The sequence below is a fragment of the Xyrauchen texanus genome, chromosome 26 (assembly GCF_025860055.1).
Source record: "Xyrauchen texanus isolate HMW12.3.18 chromosome 26, RBS_HiC_50CHRs, whole genome shotgun sequence".
NCBI lineage: Eukaryota > Metazoa > Chordata > Actinopteri > Cypriniformes > Catostomidae > Xyrauchen > Xyrauchen texanus.
Window position 1 is genome coordinate 5,248,810 of NC_068301.1, and position 24,331 is coordinate 5,273,140.

The 24,331-nt window shown below is 36.9% G+C and overlaps 1 protein-coding gene across 1 annotated transcript in view; it reads left to right on the forward strand.

The window, feature by feature from the left end:
* Nucleotides 1-24,331, forward strand: part of LOC127619549 (collagen alpha-1(XXII) chain-like) — an 88,074-nt gene that overhangs the window by 42,955 nt on the left and 20,788 nt on the right. The window contains 30 exon segments of the mRNA XM_052092405.1: nt 1,466-1,519; nt 2,016-2,069; nt 2,162-2,215; nt 2,335-2,388; nt 2,457-2,501; nt 7,666-7,719; nt 7,863-7,916; nt 8,904-8,939; nt 9,030-9,059; nt 9,144-9,197; nt 9,897-9,950; nt 10,792-10,845; nt 12,973-13,026; nt 13,157-13,210; nt 13,348-13,401; nt 13,562-13,615; nt 13,804-13,848; nt 13,940-14,002; nt 14,191-14,244; nt 15,539-15,580; nt 15,758-15,790; nt 15,949-16,002; nt 18,998-19,051; nt 19,373-19,426; nt 19,512-19,565; nt 19,687-19,740; nt 21,899-22,003; nt 22,971-22,989; nt 22,992-23,014; nt 24,148-24,225. Coding sequence (XP_051948365.1) covers nt 1,466-1,519; nt 2,016-2,069; nt 2,162-2,215; nt 2,335-2,388; nt 2,457-2,501; nt 7,666-7,719; nt 7,863-7,916; nt 8,904-8,939; nt 9,030-9,059; nt 9,144-9,197; nt 9,897-9,950; nt 10,792-10,845; nt 12,973-13,026; nt 13,157-13,210; nt 13,348-13,401; nt 13,562-13,615; nt 13,804-13,848; nt 13,940-14,002; nt 14,191-14,244; nt 15,539-15,580; nt 15,758-15,790; nt 15,949-16,002; nt 18,998-19,051; nt 19,373-19,426; nt 19,512-19,565; nt 19,687-19,740; nt 21,899-22,003; nt 22,971-22,989; nt 22,992-23,014; nt 24,148-24,225 — 1,545 coding nt within the window.

Sequence of the window (24,331 nt, forward strand, 5' to 3'; positions counted from 1 at the left end):
GTTTGAGGTTCAATTTTGGTTAGGATGCTGCCTAGAAGGCATCTGTGTAGGCAGTAGACCGCACTATTTTGGAAGAGCGGATATCTACAAAACTACACTCATGACCACTTCATTGCGAACATCATGTACGCCTACATATTCATGCGATTATCTAAACAGCCAATCATGTGGCAGCAGTGCAGTGCATAAAATCATGCAGATATGGGTCATGAACTTCAGTTAATGTTCACATCAACCATCAGAATGGGGAAAATGTGATCTCAGTGATTTGGACCGAAAAAAATGGACTGAAAAAAATAAAAAAATGTAGCTTGTTAATGGACGCCATAGAGAAATAGCAGGCTGTAGTGTGATTTGGTTTGAGTATTTGTGTAGCTGCTGATCTCCTGGGATTTTCACACACAACAGTCTCCAAAGTTTACTCAGAATGGTGCCAAAAACAAAAAACATCCAGTGAGTGGCAGTTCTGTGGAGGGAAACGCCTTGTTGATGAGAGTGGTCAACGGAAAATGGCCAGACTGGTTCCAGCTGACAGAAAGTCTACGGTAACTCAGATAACCACTCTGTACAATTGTAGTGAGCAGAATAGCATCTCAGAATGCACAACACGTCAAACCTTGATGGGCTACAACAGTAGAAGACCATGTCGGGTTCCACTTCTGTCAGCCAAGTTCCAAACTGAGGCTGTAGTGGGCACAGTCTCGCCAAAATTGGACAGTTAAAGACTGGAAAAGCATAACCTGGTCTGATGATTTCTGCTGAGGTTCCAGATGGTACGCCAACTGCAGCCTCAGCTTTCTGTGAATGTGAGTGAATTTGACCTCTGGAAGTTCAGACATAACTGGAAAGATATTTAAATTCCTTGTGACGTTTAGCATTAGTGTGTGTATAATTATTTCCACCTGGATAACTAGATCTTTTTTTTTTTTCCTGGCCATTTACATTCTGATCTCAGAAGGTTTTCATCATAGTGTTATTTTTAGTTGCCAACAAGGAACACCATTCAAGGAATAACACATATTCAGATTTTGGTTGGCTGGTTTGTTGGTCAAGTTTTGAAATTCATGGATTAGGGTGCTGACACATTAGAGTTTTATGAGAATTACATAGGAGAACAATAATACATTTTGGTATTGGGACGGTGCATCAAGGAAGGACGGAGAGGGAAAACACAAGGTGACGCTTCATCATTCGAACCAAAAGTTGAAAACTCCTGCGCGAGATGCTGAAAAAATGCAAATACGCATTCAATATGAATGGCCCCTTAAAATGTTTTGAGCATTGTAGAATTTTTGTCTCACTAAGTTAGTAGTGGAATTCATGATCATTGCATACAACTTACATGAACATATACAGTATAGCACACGCTAAAGTCTGAAGAGTTCCGGGTCATCATGGAGGCATATCCAGACGTCATGTGACATCCTGTTGCAAAGCCATGATGAAGTTCCGTCTCTCTCCACAGGGGGACAATGGCGAGCGTGGTGAACATGGAGCCAGAGGAGATAAGGGCGAGAGAGTAAGACACAACCATGAATATTTAAAGCTGAAGTGTATAACTTTATCTGTGTTAAAATACTTTCTCTTATCCCAGCTTAATATGCTCAAACAACTGTAAGTAAGCCATTTGTAGGTTGATTTTCTTGAAAACTGTAAACACTGTGTCTATAAGACACTATATACATTTCTCAGTTTGTTTTGCGCAACCTGTCCATACTTACACAATACCATTGACTCAACCAATGGGGTGAGTTGGGGGTGGGACTATCAGTTTGTTCGATCAACAGCAGATGGGGGGCCCATTTGGAAAGCTGTTTGACACTGTCTTTATAACACTAATGAACATGTGTAATTTTTGATTCGTATACACTTTAAATACATTAGGCATTCTTATAATTTTCTAATAATTGCATCACTGAGATGAGACATTGATGAGTTTATAATGACATTGAGATGTTTTCTGTTGTAATGCCATGTGGTTTCTTATTTTTCTTTCTTTCTTTGGTATTATTTAGGGATCAGATGGTTTAGCAGGTCTGGCTGGGAAACAAGGAGATAAGGGAGAGAAAGTGAGTATTGGGACGTATGATTATGTTTGCTTGTAGTTTATGGTATATTACATTAAACTGATTCAAAATATAATGTCTGTGTTGATGAATAGGGTGAGCGAGGGCTCTCAGGTGAAGCTGGGTTACCTGGACCTCTTGGACTGAAGGTAAGACACCTTTTCCTCTAGATAGAAGAGTTTCGGGTATGCTTCAGCTTTGCTATGCTGTACATGCTTCTTAGATATTTTTTAGCATGATCTGATATTTTTTACCCATTTTCACTCAGGGTATCCAAGGTAACGCTGGTCCTCCCGGAGCGCCCGGTCCTCAAGGGGTATCTGTAAGTATAATCTGTGCATTAAATACTATATACTGTATGTAATCTTAATTAATTGTGTCTTTCATCAGGGTGGCGCAGGAGTAAAAGGAGAGAAAGGATTACCTGGAGATCAGGTAAGGGATGATTGACATATGTCAATCAAACCACAGTTACATTTGAAATAAATCTTGTTTTCGCTAAATATGAAAAAAAAAACGTTTTACTTAGAGCAGATGCTCCAGATTAAAATGAGCCCAAATACAATGTGATATGTAGACATGGGATGCCTTTTTCACGCATTGATAATTGGAAGATTTTCTCAATAATTATCGATATATAGAGATTTTTTTAGATATAAATAGGGCTGCTTAGTCTTTGTCTTTTCAGACATATTTCTCAACACAACTTTGGTAAACTGTGAGCGGCAGGGTTAATTAAAGATATTCACACTCCGGACACGTCTGGCGACGACATGCCACGTTCTAAAATTCAAAATAGTTATTTATTTTCTACAATGGTATGCACACACCGCCAATGCTCAGCGTCAACATTCTGAGGTGAACGCAAGTTGCGTAGAGCGCAAGTCGCATAGTTTTCCATTAAATTAGACCCAAGTCATTATCAAAGGACAAAGATTATTTACTCTAGTATAACTGGATGATATATTGTGTATAAGTATCATTCATAGAGTCTACACAATGTAAATTCATGAACAAGTATGTCTTGTTGTGGTTTGACAGCTTGAATGAAAGACTTATTCATGGCTACATACAGAGAAATTGCGTAATAAATGTTGCGCAGTTACACCATTTTCACTAACCTCAGCAACGCCACTTTGTTCATTCTTGAAGAAGTACAAAAACTGGCATCTACACCATTTCTGCTCATCCTGTGTGTTTGTCTGTGTGTGTGTGATCGTGACGGCGACCGGCTTCAATAAATGGAATATCGCCCTCTTGTGGTCTATTGCACCAAATTGAACAGAGGACAACTGAGTGAATTGCAAAGCATGCCAATTGGGCTTCTAGTTTAAATGTCGGCTAATTTTAATATATCGATGGCTCAAAAATATATTTACATTTATGCATATGGCAGACGCTTTTATCCAAAGCGACTTACAGTGCACTTATTACAGGGACAATCCACCCGGAGCAACCTGGATTTAAGTGCCTTGCTCAAGGACACAATGGTGGTGGCTGTGGGGATCAAACCTGTGACCTTCTGATTAGCCCACTACGCCACCACCACTCCATACATATATCAATAAAGTAACGTGCTAATCAATAAACGATATATTGTTATTTTATGACATCCCTAGTGATATGTGAAGATCTTGATATAATCTTTACGGAGTGACTTGACTGTCCCTTGGTCCTAATGCCTCCCTGACTTGCAACCTAGTCTCATAGAATAAACTATACTATTACTATATTTTTGCAAATCGATGTTTACTTGCCGCATTTTTCTGCAGTTTCCTGGTGAAATTAACACTAGAGGCACTACAACAACTGTGCGTTTTATTCACTTTCAGACAAATCATGGATAATATGGCTGTTTATAACTTTATATAAACTTATTTTTTGCTCTACTTCTTACAAACCTTGTCTGATTAGAACATAATTTCACTTGCTTTTGCCGCCCCCCACTGGACACCTTCCATGGGAAAATGCAGCCAAACGTGTATTGACGCACATTAATTTAGTTTGCAAAAATTCTGGCATTGTCACGAAAATTTCAAGATCAGGCTTACAGTACATGTTGTGTTCCTAATTGAATTAGTAGAGTAGGTGCTTTATTTCTTGATCGATTAAATTATTAATGGCAAATAATTGTTTGATTTATTAATCATTAACAACTCCAGTCCCTCTAAGCCCTTCATTAGCGACCATCCTCAGCAGTGCAGTGAAATAAAACAGACAAAAGAAAATAAAATCACACTTTTTAGAGCCCTCCAAAAAATTTGGTCACTGAAAATTTTACAATTAATATGTTGCTTGCAAAAAAAGTGCATTTTGTCAAAATACATTACTACTTTTGGATACCCATCAATGGAGAAATTGTTGATGTAGTTACAGCCATTATAGTTTTCTTCCAGCTGGGGCTAACTAAAGCATGCAAACCAACCAAACCTTGACCTCTTGGTTGAGTCCAGTGACACAAGCATGATTTAAAGGGCCCAGGACAAACTCTTTTGCTTGGAAACCTGTTTTTATTTCATCTATTTCTTCAGCACCTCTTCCATTCATTCCTGCACGGGACAATTTTCTTAGTTTTCCTCCACTTGTCAGCACCCCTGTTTTGTAATTACGCATTAGAATAACTTGGACCAAGCCCAATCTGGTCATTGTCATGAAGCACTGTATATATCCATCAAAGTTTAACACTACAGAGGGAACATTTCTGTGTGAGTGGATTTGTGTAGTGAGGGAGGCAAATAACTCACATCTGCAAATAAACAGATGTCACAGTGTTAATGTAGACTCCACATTTCTTGTCAGCAGTGCTGGGCAGATTACTTCTGAATTGCAATCCAGTACTGATTACAAATTACATGACTAAAATCAGTAACTTAATCTCTTGGATTACAATTTTAGATAATCGAATATGATTACTTTTAGATTACCTCTGACCTTGTTTATTTGTTACTTTTTGTCCAGTCTTCCAGAATCAATGATTAATGAATGTCACTGGATATGATGTAGACAGAGTATTTCAGCAGTGTTAAGTTAGTTGCATAATTACTCATCATGAGAAGGCATGAGCTAACTGTATGAGTGGTGCTTTTTAACACAAATACAAAAGTGTGAATCGCAAATGAGTTTACATGGTGTAAATATGAAGAGAGTTGCATATCTTTTCCCATGATGCTGAAAAAACGCCCTCCATCATTTGCTCCATTCACACATGCAACCAGGTAAATTGCAGGAAAATCATTGGGTTGCCTTTACAGGTAAATGTACCAAATGTGCTGTGCACACATACCATCAATAAGGAAATGTATAGGTAATAATACAACTTCGCATTAAGGAAAATTGCCAGAGCAAAGTTTACCAGTATTTTCAAAAGTGTCATGTTCAAACACAACCTCTAAACTGGAAAATGTTGGTATTTTTATGGAAAAGGCTGTATATGTGAATGCGACTATTGACAGACTGATATATGTTTAACATATAAATGAGTTTACCATGCATGTCTTATGGGAGAGTTTCTAGAATAATGGACAGGTGCCCTGGGGTGTGATAAACAAATGTGGTCTTACTCCGGCAATTTCAGCATTACAAACACCATCCATCTAAATGATCAGACCAGTCAGATTTGTGAATCAACATCACAAAAAGCAGTTTTTAAACTTATCACGGAAGCAGAAGTACAGGATTTTGTTAGAAATGAAATGTAAAGGTGATAAAACTTGCAAGCTTTTTTAGACTTGACGTGGAATCCTTTGCAGCCGAAGAATATTATGTTTGAAAGGTAGAGTTTACATTGCACTGTAATGCGTTTGCCCTATTTTTGACTTTAGTATATCCAGTGGTCAAATGTCAAGTGAGACTGTTTAATCTTAAGTATAACTATTGCCACCTGGCTAGTGTCCAGGAACAGGTCAACTCCACACACCCCAACCCCCGTTTTGAAAATATTCAAAAACTCCCCAAATGTATATCAACGTTCAATCATGCAATCCTTGAAAAAGTAACTGTAATATGATTATGAATGTTTTTATGTAATTTAATCCAAGTACTTGATTTTTGAAATCTGATTACATAATCCATATTACATGTAATTCATTACCATCCATCACTGCCTGTCAGGTACATGTGTGGGTGTTGTGCAGTCAGACTGGCCTTTGGATGCTGCCGTCATACCACAGTCTGCTGTCTTTCCGACAGTCCTCCTCCACACACACAGAGAAAATTGGCCTCATTTAAGTACTTATATCATAGAGATAAAACTGAAACTAGAAAAGGTCAATTCGTTAGTACAAACTTAGAATGTTGGCTTGACAAAGTCTGAAAGTTAAAAACAGTTCAAGGTTTGTTTGAAGTCTGAAGGTTTTACATACTTGTGTATTTATCTTTGAGGGCTTTAAAGTTGCTAATGTGTTCTATGTGATAGATTGGTAGTTGTTAAGGTATTCTAGGTGGTTACTAAGGCATTACCAAGCAGTCGTTAGGTGATGATGGATGGATGGACGGACGGACAGACAGACAGACAGATAGATAGATAAATAGACAGACAGACAGACAGATAGATAGATAGATAGATAGATAGACAGACAGACAGACAGACAGACAGACAGACAGACAGACAGACAGACAGACAGATAGACAGACAGACAGACGGACAGACAAACAGATAGATAGATAGACAGACAGACAGACAGACAGACAGACAGATAAACAGATAGACAAACAGATAGATAGATAGACAGATAGATAGATAAATAGACAGACAGACAGACAAATAGAGAGATAGATAGATAGACAGACAGACAGATAGGTGGACGGACGGATGGATGGATGGATGTATAGATAGATAGATGGGCGGACGGACGGACGGAAGGAAAGATAGATAGAAAGAATGAATGAATGAATGAATGAATGATCAAACCCAATATTTTAATTGTGCAGATAGTCCCAGAACTTTTATTTCAGTTGAGGCTAAAATGTCCTAATTTAAAACATAATAAACATAGCATGCTTGCAATCCAAAATCCTAAAGCAAATGGATGCACTATATTTATTGAAATAATACATGGATCATTGCAACAGGAAATATCAGATTATACTGCAGATGATGTTTCCTTTTAACTTAAATGGTTTTGAACTCAAAATGAATACTCCATACAAACTCATTTACCATCTGTTATTCCCTGAATTCCTGAGCTGAAACAGCAAGGGATACAGACTACATATATTGCACATGTTTTCAAGAAATTCTAGAGTCATCATGTTTTAGTCATTTTCCATACCCTCAGTCGTTTTCCTGCAAAAACAGTCTGAGTTTTTAAAAAAGAGAGCTCCTGATTCCAGATTAAAATACAAAGTTTAAAGTTGCTCTAAAATATATTTTGTGACACAAGATGTAGTTCAGTAAAACACTGAATGCTTTCAAATTTGGGTTACTGTACTGATGGAACAAGATTCATGATGGACTATATAATATTTTATTAAAATGTCTCTTTATTAATAATGGTTAGCACTGCAAAATCTGAAGCAGAATACTGCATATAATACATGTGTATATTTTTATTACACTAACCTTCCCTTCAATTATGTCTCGCTTTTAAATGTTGTTTAGGGTGAGCCAGGTTTAGACGGGTTTCCAGGGAAACCTGGTGTTCCAGGAAAAGATGTGAGTATGCACAGAGTTCTGTAATGTCTATAATTTATCATGTACCATTTTTATCTGCATTGGCACTGAATGTGGAATTTGTTTGTCCATTATGCCCCATGTTTGACACGCATTCATGCAAAGTTATTTTTCTCTATAAACAGGGTCTTAGGGGGTTAATTGGTTCTCCTGGCTCAAATGGATTCAAAGGAGAGAAGGTATGGAGACACTTTTTGGGGTGCTGGATGAAAATAGAATGGGCAATTCACGAACTGGAGAATTAGTGGGATGTGCTATCATCATTGTGCCCTTTTACAAGGGACTAAACCTTTGCGAACCCTTTCAAAGGGGTTTATTCTGCAAATGTTGGGTATGTTGCTTGCTGTTGGAACACATTGTAACACTATTATTCAAGCTTTCATTTGTAAGATTTCTGGTCAAATGATTAGCACATTTCAAGTAAATTTACAATGGAGCAACATTCAAAAAATGCCATATTCGTGAATTATCCTAAACTGGCTGGTCAGTACATATCAACTGATGGTTTGAACATTAAAGACATTGATGTTTAAAGGAGGGATGCATCATAATTTTGCCCACCTAAGATTTTAAGATGAAAAGGCTATTAAATGCTATTTTTGGTTTGTCCCGAATCTCAGTTTTGGCCAAGAATTTGTATTTTGTTGCATTACGAGTACTTTAACTGGTGCTAGTAAAGCAAGAGCTCATTCAGAGGCTATTCTCAATGCCTTCTCTTGTGATCTGGTGTACGTTGCTGTGAGAACTCTTTTGTTTTTAGGCATAAATATATTTGACTCTTCATTGTTTCCAATAAAAGCTCCAAAACACACATACCTTTCCTAAAATGTATGTTTTGTTTCATACATGTGTTTAATTCCTGAATTTTTTCGCACTTATTCCAGAAAGACATATACACCCACTAAAAATGTAATCCAGTCTGTGTCGTTTTATTTCTCACTCTCTGTCTCTTTGGGAATACACACACTTCCAGGAACGTATTCCCAAATATCAGATGTGGTAACTTGCGGTACAGCAATTTTAGGCACTCCATTCAAAATATCAAAACAGGCTATTTGAAGAAATACTACATGCACTGGTTAAAAAAAAAGGCTTTAGCAAATATCATATGTTAGAATACATTGTCTGACATCTCTTTAACCACATTGTGATGGATTGTTTGATAGGGAGAAAGAGGCCTGGCTGGAATACCAGGTGATGCGGTAAGACCTTTGATTTGTTAAACAGAATAAATCAAATTGTAAAATGTTTGAGTTTGAGTTGTTCAGTGTGTTTTTCTGTGTATTTCTCAGGTTCAGCTGGCAGGACTCAAGGGGGAGACTGTAAGTCTAATACCAATCTACAAGGATAGAAACTATGCTTACTTCTTCCCAAATATTCTCTAAACTGCGTCTGTGTGTTTTCAGGGTGTCTCTGGCCCACAAGGGCCCCCAGGGGCAGATGGCCCTCCTGGACCTCCTGTAAGATATACACTGTGATCTATTTACTGTTCCACCGCCACATAAAATATAATGTACTTATTGTGTAACTACATGTGTTGTGCAAAATACTCACAAGGTTCACATTTGCTGCAACTGAGGTTGAGGTACAGGTAGGTTTAGAAGTAGGGTTAGGGTTAAGGGTAAGGTTTGGGTTAATTTAGGGTTAGGGGTAAGGTTAACAGTGTAATTACAGGTACATGTAGGTACAATAGAACAACATGTTCAGTATGTACATAATAAGTGCATTGTATGAAATACTAAAGTACATAATATTTAAAGACACCTAATAAAATATGGGTCCAACAATAGATAGGGCAACAGAATAAGAGATAGGATAACAATATAAATGACTACATCAACAGAATACTGTTCAAAATGAAGACTAAATGTATTTGGACACTTTATGGTTGTCAGACATTAGTGTAACATGTTTACAGATAATGTGATGACCTACACCTGTGGACTTGAGGGGAACTGACTTCATCCATCCACAAAAATCCCCTTGATAGAAGATGATTGCCAAAAATGGCTCAGAAAAGTGAAAGTCTGAGAAAAGATCTAGCATCATTTTTTTATGCATATGCCACTTGCTTTAATATTTTGTTCTAATATGTTTTCCCATGATATTTTATGTTATACATTTTTTATTAATCTTATTAATGATTACATTTTTCTCAGGGCCCACCTGGACCCCCAGGTTTGGCTGGAGAGCCTGGCGAGAATGGACAAAGGGTAAGACATTTATATTTTATTCTAAAAATACACATCAGATTTTTAAATGGAGATGGAAGATGTTCTATAACTTGATACATGGTTACCATACTGACAGGTAACTGTGGATCTCATTGTGGTTTGGTCGAGTTTTGGTATTTTTTAGAGTTCTGAGTGGAATGATTAAACTGTGCGAGCTCATTACGAAGAGAGAAAGGAAGAGTTCAAACACACTGACCATTACGCTTAGAGATGACATCAAATTTAGGAGATGACGGCATCATTGAAATGTAATCAAAGTACTTCATAAACATTTCTTCCTGAAAATAATAATAATAATAGCACTTAGATTTCAGCGTGAAATATAAAAAAATTGAAAACATGATTTGCTTATTACTGAAATAGCTCCCCTAAAAAAAATGACAATTATGACATCATTTACTCAGCCTCATTTCTTTCTTCTGTGCAAAACTCGAGGAACAATGTTGAACACTGAGGCTGCGTAAACATGTGTAATATCAACGGATATCCAGAAGAGAGAGGCACAATCCTTGTTATGCATCTCTGATGAATTCATTTCAGGTCATTGTAGAATTTCAGCTAGAGTTCCTGACCTCTGAATTCTGTTCTGAAGCATAAATATATAGTGTTTGAATTGGAAATAATAGCGCCTGAAGTTATTTTCTTCCAATTCCAGCTTAATCTGACAGACACCATTTTAGATGAATGCTGATCGCAGAAACACCAATATGTTCATCAGTACATTTTGTATTCATATTTTTCTATCTTTTTGGTATAGTTTATTTTTCTATAACATTTGACATGACTTGTGAGTAACTTCAGGTTTATTTTTTTTCTCCAGGGTAAAAAAGGAGACGGAGGATTGCCTGGAGTTGATGGTCTCCCAGGACTACCTGTAAGAACTATAGGCGCACTTCAACACCAACTCACATTGAAACATGCAACACTAATTATTAGCTCTCATATCTTCCTGTAACGTGTGTGGTGTCAAGGGGTGACAGCAGTGGCATGTCGAGATTATTTTGACTGGGGTGGCCCTTGTGGGGCACAGACTCAATGCTGCTGGGGTAACAGAGTTTGAAAGCTGGGGACATCATCGGCAGAGGGTGCTGAGAGCGAATACAACCATCCTCGAGGCAGAGAGTTGCCAGGACGCAATTCAATAGCGCAGTCATACAGGCGATAAGGAGGAAGGGTCGAGGCACAGTGTCGGCTGAATACCACCCTCATGTTTTCTGGGTGGAACACCTGAAACATCTGCCGGCTCATCCTGCAATGAAACACAAAACTGGACAGAGGAGACAACAGAGTTAAAACAGTGTGAAGAACAGAAAGAACTCCCAAGACAAAACAGAGTTTGTTGCCCGATCAATGTGAGGGTTGTGTGTTACCAACCACGGGTGTCCAAGCTAGAGATCTTATGAAGAGTGACAGATATTCAGTGTGATTCCTGGAAACCATGGTTACAGGTTTGGTAGAGTAGGTGATAACAAAGAGGGGCGTTCCACTAAGAATGTGTGCAGTGATAGGTTCGTCCAGTCGGAATCCGGGAATCCGGCATTTTAGGGCTAAGTCTGTGTCAATAAAATGTCCCTCACCGCCGGAATCCACCAGAGCCGAGATAGTGTTGCATCTACTTCCACTCTGCAAGCGAACCGGAAGGACAGTGCGAAGTCCAGGGGTATTGTCTAGGGGTGTTGCACTCGCCAATAACCCCCTTGCTACCGACGAGCGGGGGTCTTTTAACGAACATGCTGCTGAGAGGTGGCCGGACCGGCTGCAAGTGAAACACAAGCCCTTGAGGAGCCGACGTTGCCTCACTCTATCTGAATCTGGGATCCTGCCCACATGCATGAGCTTCGTAGAAGAATGAGGATCAGAAGAACCGGAAGAAGGAGTGGCTAGAGTGTGAGCCTCAGCAGTCTGAGTGGATGAGTAGCAGTCTCGGCGAAGTTCTCGCCGTTGAGCCTGGCGCCAGTCGACTAGAATGGTCCACTAAGTCATCAAATCAAGAGGGGAAATACAGTGAATAAATCTCATCCTGGACGAAGTCAGATAATCCCTGCAGAAACCGATCCCACATAGTGTGGTCATTCCAGTCACTGGAGGCTGCCAGCGTGTGAAACTCAATCGCGAAGTCCCCTACTGACCAGTTTCCTTCATTGTATGGTCTTTGAAGTGAATGGAACCATTGGTTACAGTGAAATGGTCCCTTACATGATTTGGGGTGGCACCTGGGGTAGCCAATCAATTCTTGGGGAGGCCATGGCTACCCCATGCTCCCTGTCTGGATGTGCCCTTGAGTGACTGTGATAGATTGTTTTGTGTTTCAGCCATCCTGTAGCAGTTCACATGCATTGTGAAGGCAAAATGCTGTAGGTTCACCCCTTCATGCAATTCCAAACATTTGAAGCCGCTCAAAGTTATTATACAAACCTATAAACACAACACAGTATCACAGAAATTTAGGAGGTGACAGCATTTCACCAGATTTGTAAGGAGGTACATTGTAAGCTGTGAAATACATACTGACACCGCAGTGCACTTTTATTGTTACGTCAAAATAAAAGCTCCAGGTGAATGTGAAGTAATTACGATAGAAATATGTCACTATTGTATAAAACAATTCCTCAAAATAATAATAATTCAGTATCAAATTATAATAATAAGATTGACTGAACAAACATAATAATATTCATCTTGGTTTGGACCCCCCTGTTTTATGGTAATAACAGGGACCTCTAGTGGTTTATAGAGGCACATCATGCATTGGTTGCAAAGTCTATGCAGTCAGAAAACAGCAAACAACACATATGTATGGGGTTAATTACATGAAGTAAATATATCAATGATACAATAAATTCACTTACAAAAGCATACAGTGGTGTTATATATTTTTAAATAAAATAAATAAAAACAGATAAATTACTGCGAAAAATATTAATATGTATTTCATTTCAAATCTAATATATATATATATATATATCATTTTTTTTTTTTTGTCTTCTGTTTTTGTGTTTAGGGTCCTCAAGGGCCTATTGGACCTGCTGGTAGCCCTGGGCAGACGGGACCTCCAGTGAGTTTACATAAATCACCAAAATAAATGTGATTTTGATCTGATAGTGACTGATCCATACACAGGGTAAACTGTACTAGAGCAGTACCGTATCCGATGACATTAAATTAGCTATTTTTTGTTCTAACAGGGATTACCTGGTGAAATTGGATTCTCAGGAAAAGCAGGAGAACCAGGAAAACCAGTAAGTCACTGTGACTTTCCAATAAAATCTCAAACGTACTGTAGGCACGCTTTAAAAATCTGTTGCCCTTTTAACGGAGCGCTCATTTAAGTGCAAAAACTTAAAAATAAAGATTTTTAATTTAATTATTTTTTCAGGGCTTGGCAGGAAAGGATGGACAAAATGGTTTCCCTGGAAACGATGGAGAAAAGGTTAGAGATGTTTTAATGAGGGAATCTGTGAACTCAGTTCTCTGGATGCAGAACTTCATAATTTATAGACCGATCTTAAGACTAGATCTGTGTTTGACCTCTCTGTGTGTGTTTTAGTCATAGTGCAGTCTGTAATTAATCATTTAATATATCCTTTTAGGGGCAAAGAGGAGAACCTGGACAGGACGGCTTTGCTGGAAATCCTGGCTCGAAGGTAAAGGGTGCTATGGTGTAGCGGTTAAAGATTTGGGCTGCAAATCCACAGGTTGTAAGTTTGAACCCCAGAAGGAACAGTTAAGAACCACAGGTTGCTCAAAGGGGAATTGTCCCTGAAAGTTCTTTTGGATAAGACTGAGAATGTCGCAACCATTATTTTTGTTACTAATCATTTTTCTCTCTCAGGGAGACGAAGGCCCTCCGGGACCACGCGGACCTGCTGGTGATCCGGTGAGGAAAATAAAAAAATTAAAAATCTTGACAAAGTATTGACAAAAAGGGACACGACACAACAATCTTCCTCTTTCATGTTCCGTCTCAGGGAGTGCCTGGTTTAACTGGGCAGGCTGGCCCAATGGGACCCAAAGGAGAGAGAGGAGGCCAGGCAAGACTTACAAAATTTGATTTTTGTATTTATTTTTTACAATTATGGGAATACTGGTGGAAATGTTCTTGATTGTCATTGTCAAAAATCACAATGGACCTAAATATAAGTTTATGTGTCTTTTTTTCAATGTGGTTTTCTTTGAGTCTTGCTTTTGTTGAGCTTTCCTCTGTCCTTTTCTCTTGTAGGGTGAGAGGGGAAGAGATGGACCAAATGGAGCAAAAGGAGAGAAAGGAGACAAGGTGAGAAAGAGAAGAGAAGAGAAGGAAATATGAAACACAGACAATAGCATCTCTATGTTGGTTTGTACTGGTTTGTGTTGGTTTACCGCTGATGGACCAGGACAGTGTTACTGGTGAAAGTGGTCAACGGTCGTGGTCTATTTGGTGAAGCATCCCTTGGTGACCAGCAAAACTGAACATATGCTAGAGACCAGCTACCGTATGCTAGTGATGCACCAATACCATTTTTCTCTCCCGATCTGATTCCAGTATGTGAACTCTCAGTATCGGCCAGATTTTATTAAAATATTTCAGCTCTGTAAGTCCTCACAATAAAGTGAATGGTGACCATATTTTAATGCTCCAAAAAGCACATAATGGCAGCATAAAAATTATACATAGGATTCCAGTGGTAAAATCTATGTCTTCAGAAGAGATATGATAGATTTGGGTGAGAAACAGATCAATATTTAAGTCAATCTTTGCTAGAAAGTATGCACTAATAATGTGAATCACCAAAAACACAAGAAGAAGAATCTGAATGTGAAAGTTAGAGTGGAGATTGACCAAACAGGGAGGAGAATATATAGTAAATATCGACTAAAGAATTGATCTATCTCTTACCTACACCTATCAAATCACTTCTGAAGACATTGATTTAACCACTGGAGTCATATGAATTACTTTTATGCTGACCTTTGTGATTTTTTGGAGCTTCAAAATTTTGGCACCCATTCACTTGCATTGAATGGATCAAAAGAGCTGAGAAATTCTTCTGAAAATCTTCATTTGTGTTCTGCTGAAGAAAGAAAGTCCATGCTGAATCAAATTCTGATGCAAGAATTTTCACTTTTGGGTGAACTATTCCTTTAACTACAAAACATATGGGCTTTTATTTTGATGGGAAAATTCAAGGAGGGTAGTTCACTATCGTCTAATTAGATTCTTATTCAAATTCTGGTGAAATGCTCGTCCGGTGCCGTTCTCAATGCATGTTTTAATTGAACCGAACTGTTGAGCATTTACATCTTTGTAAGGTTTGTAACTTCACCTGATCCGTCTCAAAACAGGTATCGGATGGTTGCATAAAAATAAAACATCAGTTAATTAAATCACTTTAGTTGTTAATTGTTAATTTGATGACATTTTTTTCAGAGGCTGTGCGTCCCTTGCCTTTGTATGTTTCATTCTTTCTAAATGAATCTGTCATTGATGGTTTCCTGAAGCCATGAGGTCTTTAATGAGATAATTAACATGCTGACAGAATATAGAAATAAACTCCATTTCCCTCTGTTACTGTCTTTTATTCATTCAGGGTGAGATAGGCCCCAGAGGGCCAGCAGGGACCCCAGGAAATGTGAGTACAACGTATAATGACATAATGTATGCATAAACTTGCATGTACTCCTGTTAATGAGAATACGCTATGGCTGTTATGCCATCCCCCTTTCTTTGTATTAAATCTTATATTGATTTGCCTGAAAACTGCGGCACCTAATTCACCAGATTTGTGATGTATTTAATGTTTTACTAGGTGGCCAATGTGATCCCTGAACCAGGTGAACCGGTAAGTTGATAGTCATGCAAGTACAGCTGCTATCTACTTGAATGAGGAAACACCAAAAGAAAGACCAACACCGTTTAAGATTCTGTTTCAATAACATAAATAATCTGTGAGTGTCCCATCTCCACCTCCTTATACTGTATATTGCTATTTCTGTTTAGGGTAAGCCTGGAGAGAAAGGAGAGAAAGGGGACCAAGGAAAACCAGGCGAGATGGTGAGGTTTAGTTCTTCCAACACAGCTAAAATGCTTTTTATATAGAATTAAAAAACTCTTGCAGGTTGTACTTACCAGCACAAGAGGGCAGTAGAGAGTCAGAATCGCATAAACTACCTGTGAGTCCTCTCTTGTACTTCTGATGATTTCATTTATAACTTTGTATTACTGTCACAACTTCAGTATTTTCACAATACAAGCTAAAAGAAGTGTTGCCCTAGTTAAAAAAAATCAGAAGGCAAATCCAATAAAAAAACAAATAGTGACTTATGTCCTGAACAGTCATCTGTAGTGCTTTACACATAAATTCAGAGGTGATATTTAATAGTTAATGCTGTGAGAAGAAACATTTGAAATTCTAGGTGATGACATAATGATCCTATGAAGCCTTCTGCAATATTATATTACTCTCTCTCTCTCTCTCTCTCTCTCTCTCTCTCTCTCGCTCTGTCATGCACTCATCTATTAAAACAGACAGAGCGATGCATCATTTACACAAACACAGACAAGCTTATTACAATGATGTATCTGCTCTCATCTGAATTTATTAGTATGAAATGAGAACTCTGTTGAATTACTGCACTTCTTAGTATTGTAGCTAATACAATTACTTCTGTCAGAGGAACTGGCCTGGAATATTCTTAAGGCAAGGTAGGGATATTTAGGTTTTGGAAGGGGAGATTGCAAAGAGGTTGCTGGTCTATTCCCAGGATGACTTCACATATCTTCATGCAGTTTTTGCATTCACTGACAATAAATTTGCCATGGGTTTACTATAGTAACCATATTTTAACCTTGATTTTTGTAGCAAAACTATAGTAATAATACATGAAAACTACGGTAATAAAAATCATACTTTTGTGGTTAAAATGTTTTTACAAAAAGTACCATTGTATTTGTTTGCTTAACTTTTTCTAGTTATATTACTATAGTAAAATCATGGTTTCTGCCAAAAAAATAATAACAACAAAATAAATGGTTAGCCTACAACAGTCATAGTTACTACAATATTACTGATTTCCACCAAAAGCTATGTGTACTTCAATCTACAAAATTACTAGTAAAACCATAATAACCACAAAATTATCATTTTTATTTGACATCGTTTTTGTTTTCCTGTATTATCACTATGGTTACTACAGAGGTTTTGCTAGGTGATATTGTAATAACCATAACTGTTATACAAGGTTGGGAGGATTACTTTTCAAATGTATTCCATTACAGATTACATGCTGTAAAATGTAATTTGTAACGTATTCCGTTAGATTACTCAAGGTCAATAGTGTATTTTAAATACTTCGGATTACTTCTTCAGCACTGGTGGATTTTTTTCACTTGTTTTGACTATAAAAACTCAAAATGCACATGTTAAAAATACATTCTCTGAAAAATATCTTATGCAGTGTTGTTTGTAAAACAAGATCAATCAAATTAATGTTGTTTTAGGGATTTTTAGATATTTTTACAGGAAAATGATAAAAAAAACAAATATGAAGAATATGATTTTTGACCTAATATCAAAGGTGTTACTAGAAAAAAAATTATTACGATCCAACGTGAATTTTCTTGATAAAAAAATTATAAAATTAATAATTTTAGCTTAGCATAAATCTGACAATTTACACAAGGTTTATTTCTATTTCTTCTGCTCCTTACTTCAATCGTACTTCTCTGTCTGCTCGTATGAATGTAACACATCATAAGAAAGTGTTTCACCGCTGTTCAAATGCACTTTGGATCACATCATTTATATGTATAAATGTTTTCCATCTGAAAAGACTAAATATTAAATGAAACAAATGACAATATAAATGCAAAGCAATCTCTTCAGTAATCAAAATACTTTTTGAATGTAACTGAATTCTAATTACCAATGATTTAAATTGTAACTGTAGCCGAATACATAGTTACTTATATTTTAAATATGTAATCCTGTTACATGTATTCCATTACTCCCCAACCCTGCTGTTGTAGACTAACCATTTTCTTTTTTGTTTTGGCAGAAATCATGGTTTTACTATAGTAATGTTGTAGTAACTATGAAAATTAACCATGTTTTTAGTCAGAAACCATTTAATACCATATACTCTATCCATATAGTAACCATGGTTTTACCATTGTATGTGTAGTTAAAACATAATAACCACAAAATTATGCATAAAATATGGTTACTGTAGTAAAACCTTTTTGTTTGAGGGACTCATAATATAACCAAGATATCTGTAGTGACATCATAGTGGTAACACAGAACAATTAAATATATGGTAATACATATCATAATTGTTTGGTTATACAAATACTTTAGTTTAACTGGTTTTACTGTAGTAATATTGTAGCAATCATGACTGTTGTAGGCTAACCTTGTTTTTATTTATTTTATTTTTTTTTTGCAAAAACCATGGTTTTAATACCATATAATGCATTCATATAGTAACCATGGTTTTACTATAGATTTACCGTGATTAATGTTGTGGTTACTATGGTATTTGGAGTAAAACCATTTTAACCACAAAATCAAGATTTTTATTACTGTAAATACATTAAAAATATATATATTGTGAGGGAATGCAAAACTATTGCTACATTTTTTTTTTAATCCTGCCCTGTCCTCTAAGGCGCTCCGTACATTTGAACTTGTGTGATTCCAATAATAATAATTAGAAGATAAAGAAAAATAAATACATAAAATTACAATTAATATATTAGTGGATCAGGTAAGGTTCCAACAAACAATAGTGTGAATATAAAGTGGACTGAGATCTGGTCCCAACCAATGGTCTGAAATGAGATCTGAGTTCACTTTTAATTCCAGTGTGAATGTAAAGAGACCTGGTCCACTTTTTTGTATGAGATTGGTTGTAAAGAGGACTCAAGAGTAAAAACACTCTTAATCAAGGTTCACATTAATAGACACATCTTTTGGGCAATGTTTTCCTGATATATATATACATATATACATATTTGTTAAGAAGCTTTACATCTCTAATGTTTCCAGGGTCAAAGAGGACTTCCTGGAGAGCAGGGCTTCAGAGGACAACCAGGGCCTCTGGTAAATTAAAAACCTTTGTAAAGATGTCTTACAGTACATCCGATGTGCTATTGTTTCTATAGTCAGGTTTCCATCCAAGTTGCAAATTTAATTTAGGTGAACATTTTGAATATTGCAAAAACATCATATTTGCATGAAATACATGGATGGAAACCCAGTTTATGAGTTGATCTATGAGAATAGTTGAAACCTCTGTAGTTACAGTAAATTGCATCAGCTCTTGAATCATTCTTTCATTCAATTTGACCTGAATGCTGCTATTTTGTAGATCTATTTCTTTATCCCACACACAAACATCTGATCTCTTTCTGTTGTGCTCAGGGTCCTAAGGGTGAGTCAGGTGATAAAGGAGAAGCCGGGAGAAACGGAGATCCAGTGAGTTTTCCTACTTCTCACACATGATGTTTTTATTGTTTTCTGAACATCCACTTCTCATTGTCACACTCTTCGCACTTTTCAGGGTCCACCAGGATTGACGGGCCCTCAGGGGCTCCGAGGGCTGCCAGGCAATGTGGTATGTTCTGAAATAAATAAATTCTTGCCTTTTTTCACATCCAAATATAGTGTCATTTTTAACCAGGAAATTCCTGGATAGAGAATTTAATCTTTATTGTCTCATTCTGTGTGTTTTCCAGGGTATTCCGGGCAGTATCGGTCCACCTGGTATTGCAGGACAGAGAGGAGAGAAGGTGTGAAAGATTACTTTTTTTAACAAACAGCTTAACAATGATTGAAACTAAGAGTAAAAGAGACTAAAATGGGCTTAAAAGTAAAAGAAACGTTTTGCTGTATTGTATTTCCAAAGTTTGCTGTGTACTGTTCATATTTGTTGTTTTTGTGCTATTTTGGCTCAAACATCTAAAACTTACTGAACTTCATATACTGTAATTGTAAACAATATATGATGTTGAGCCATAATAATGGTTAATTACCTCCCTCTTAGGTGATATACACTGGTGGACAAACGTTTGGAATAATGTATTTATGTTAATTTCAAACATAAATCAGTTTAAAAATAGGTATAAAGATATTGTCTTCAAGAGATACAGGGATGAAGAATGGGGTGAATAATCAATGAGTGTTTTGGGGCTAGTAATTATTTTCCGTTTCTTTGTGTTATTATTATTATGTCATTTCTTTTTCTGAGCTACTGATATTTCTAAGTTATTCTTCTATATTATTTATTTCATTATTATTTTCCTTGTTTAAATAATTGATAATTTATTTAATATTATTTTTTTTTTTCTCTTTTTTTTTTTCTTGAATTATTTTTCTTTGCTTTGGGGTATAATAAAGTAGATTTATGAATACATGGAACGTGGGTCGACTTATGGTAAGCTTTTGAATTATGGATAGGGGGTGGGATTAAATAAGTTTTTTTTCTTCTTCCCACTCCTTTTCGAATATGTAATGGACATTGACAAGAGTAAGAAAAGAAAAAAAAAAAAAAAAGTCTTTGACTGTAACCATTGTAATTAATTTGTTTTATTGTGTTATTGGAATCATTTTGATTTGTTTGCTTGATTTTATTTTCTTGTCAGATGTTCTTTTGCATAAATTCGAAATAAAAAAAAAAAAAAATGTACAGATTTTTGGAAGGAAATTGATACTTTAATTCACCAAAGTGGCATTCAACTGATCACAATGTATAGTCAGGACATTAATGATGTAACAGCACCATCACTATTTGAAAAAAGTCATTTTTGATCAAATCTAGACAGCAGCGTCACTCCAACACCTTATTCTTCAGTAATCAAGCTTACTTGATCACTTGGTGCTAGAAAATCACTTGCATTATATCAAACACAGCTGAAAGATATTTGGTTCATTAAATGATGCTTAACATTGTCTTTGTGTTTGTTTTTGAGTTGCCACAGTATGCAATAGACTGGCATGTCTTAAGGTCAATATTTGGTAAAAATGGCAAAAATGAAACCGCTTTCTCTAGAAACTCATCAATCAATCATTGCTTTGATGAATGAAGGTTATACAATGCTTGAAATTGCTGTAAAACTGTAGATTCCATACAAAGGTGTAACTACAGTCTTCAAAGTCAAAGCACAACTGTCTTTAACAAGGACAGAAAGAGATGTGGAAGGGCAGATAAACAACTAAACAAGAGGATAAGTACATCAGAGTCTCTAGTTTGAGAAATAGACGCCTCACATGTCCTCCGCTGACAGCTTCATTGAATTCTACCCACTCAACACCAGTTTCATGTACAACAGTAAAGAGAAGGGGTGCCTTATGGGAAGAATTGCAAAGAAAAAGCCAAAAAGAAACAGAAAAACAAGAAGAAAAGTTTAGAGTGGGCAAAGAAACACAGACATTGGACAACAGATAATTGGAAAAGAGTGTTATGGATCTTAACCCCATTGAGCTTTTGTGGGATCAGCTAGACTGTAAGGTGCGTGAGAAGTGCCCAACAAGACAGACACATCTATGGCAAGTGCTACAGGAAGTGTGGGGTGAAAGGTCACCTGAGTATCTGGACAAACTGACCGCTAGAATAACAAAGATCTGCAAAGCTGTTATTTGATGAAAAATCTTTGAAGTAGTTTAAGTAGTTCTGATTTATTTATTTTTTTAATCAAATTGTAATAGTAATTTTTCACGTTATTAATGTCCTGACTATACATTGTGATCAGTCGAATGCCACTTTGGTGAATAAAAGTACCGATTTATTTACATAAGAGCAAAATCTGTACATTATTCCAAACTTTTGGCTGCCAGTGTACATATAAATATGTTTGGATATTTTTTGGAAGAACCATCAAGCTAATATGTAAAATTATTAATTTAATGACATGACTTAAAACATTAAAATGCACATCTATATTCCCTCAGGGTGATGCAGGCAAAGATGGTCCCTCTGGACCCCCGGGCCCAACTGGTGAGCCAGGTTTTAGAGGAGAAATTGGTTTACCAGGAAAAGGCAAAGAAGGAGAAAAGGTATGTTATTCATGCATCCAGTAGTTCAGCAGTTCAATCAAATCAATTATATTTCAAATCTATTTTTGATTGGGCACACACATGCAACATTGTTGCAATTTTCCGTTTAGAAACTGACTCCATCAGCGCAATGTTTACAGTTTTCTGTTATATCATAGATTGTGTGTTCCAAATATTTTGCTGATGAGGTGACTTTTAAATGCCAAAATGTTTTTTTGAAATATCTTTAAGCTAAACTAGCTCTTGCTAAACTATGTTGATCATCTAAACAATTGGAAACTTACCCCGGCGGGAAAATAAATCTAACATTTTGTTTACTTCATTAGCTTCATTTTACAGTTTCCCGTAATCTAAGTAAAACGTTGCATTTAATATCTGTCCCATTGCATGTACGTCTTGGGCGCTGGAAAATCCAGAGAGTGCTAATGTTGTTTACTATTAACTTTTTCCATTTAAATGTGCTGATTGTGGTTAAAAGCACTGAAACTATGAGAATTAAAGCACCACGCATTAAACTAATGAGTCAATGAGAGAGTGACTGCAGGTGTTACTGGGAGCTGGGTTTGTTTTATAGTACCACAGAACAGCAGGCTAAAAGGCTTACCACCACAGCGGCCACACACACACACACACACACCCCTCCAGTCTTACACAGAGATATATGTCAGTACATTATCCCACTTATTACAACGCTACTAACCAAATAAATAAATAGACATGAAAAATGTAGTTGAGTTTATATTATTCTATTATGTGGGAAGAAAAAGACCAGGGAGTGATTCAAGGGACATTAAACTAGCAAAGAAATGTAGGAAATCGGTTGCTTGGGACATGGTCAATTACACAGTTTAGCGAACTTCTAGCACAATGAGTCATTTTGAGAGCGAGAAATGGAAAGAATGAACAACAGCATGAGAGAAATAGTGAAATTAACAATTCAATAATAATTTGTGTTCTTTAATATCAGGGTGATGCTGGACCTCCGGGCCAGCCGGCCCTCCTGGACTGAAGGTAATGACACTTTCTGTTCTTTATGAAAAGCCTCAGAGCAAAAACAAGTCTTCCAACAGCATCTACTACTCTCCTCAGGCAATGCTTTAAGAAGAAAGCCTTTATTATTGTCACACATTATACATTTTTCATATATATACAGTGAAATGTCTTTGTTTTCACATATCCCAGCTAAGCTGGGGTCAGAGTGCAGGGTCAGCCATCATACGGTGCCCCTGCAGCAGATAGGGTCAAGGGGCTTGTTCAAGGGCCCAACAGTGGCATCTTGGCGGTGTTGGGGCTTAAACCCCCGACCTTCTGGTCAGTAACCCAGAGTCTTAACCGCTGAGCCACCATTGCACTCCCCCCCTAAAATTAGCAGGTGTGGGTTCCCCAGGGGAAACAGTTGAAACGCTGCATTTTATTAGTGTGGATTTAACGAAATTTCAGACCACCGTACAAGTTTAGGAAAGAAATTGTCCTGAAACAAAAGTGTGGATGGATAGATGGATAGATAGATAGATAGATAGATAGATAGATAGATAGATAGATAGATAGATAGATAGATAGATAGATAGATAGATAGATAGATAGATAGATAGATAGATAGAGAAAAAAGGGATGGATGGATGGATTGATAGATAAGTCATATGGCGGACAGACGGACAGATAGATAGATAGATAGATAGATAGATAGATAGATAGATAGATAGATAGATAGATAGATAGATAGATAGATAGATAGATAGATAGATAGATAGATAGATAGATAGATAGATAGAGAAAAAAGGGATGGATGGATGGATGGATAGATAGGTCATATGGCGGACGGACGGATAGATGGAGAAAAAAGAGATAGATAGAGAAAAAAGGGATGGATGGATGGATAGAGAAAAAAGTGATAGATAGATAGAGAAAAAGGGATGGATGGATGGATTGATAGATAAGTCATATGGCGGACGGACGGATAGATGGAGAAAAAAGAGATAGATAGAGAAAAAAGGGATTGATGGATGGATAGAGAAAACAGTGATGGATAGATAGAGAAAAAAGAGAGGGATGGATGGATAGAGAAAAGATAGATAGATAGAGAAAAAAGAGATGGATGGATGGATTGATAGATAATGTTTATATTGTTTTATTTTGTGTTTTAGGGTCTGCCTGGTCCTCAGGGAATGCAGGGGATGCCAGGGAACAGAGGACCCCCAGGAGAAGGGACCACTGGACCCCCAGTATGAAAATGCACACACACGCAGTACTAAAATCTGAGTCATGTAGCTGTTTAATTAGTGATGAAATCACAAAAACTAAAGATACTGTAACAACTCATGAAAGTTT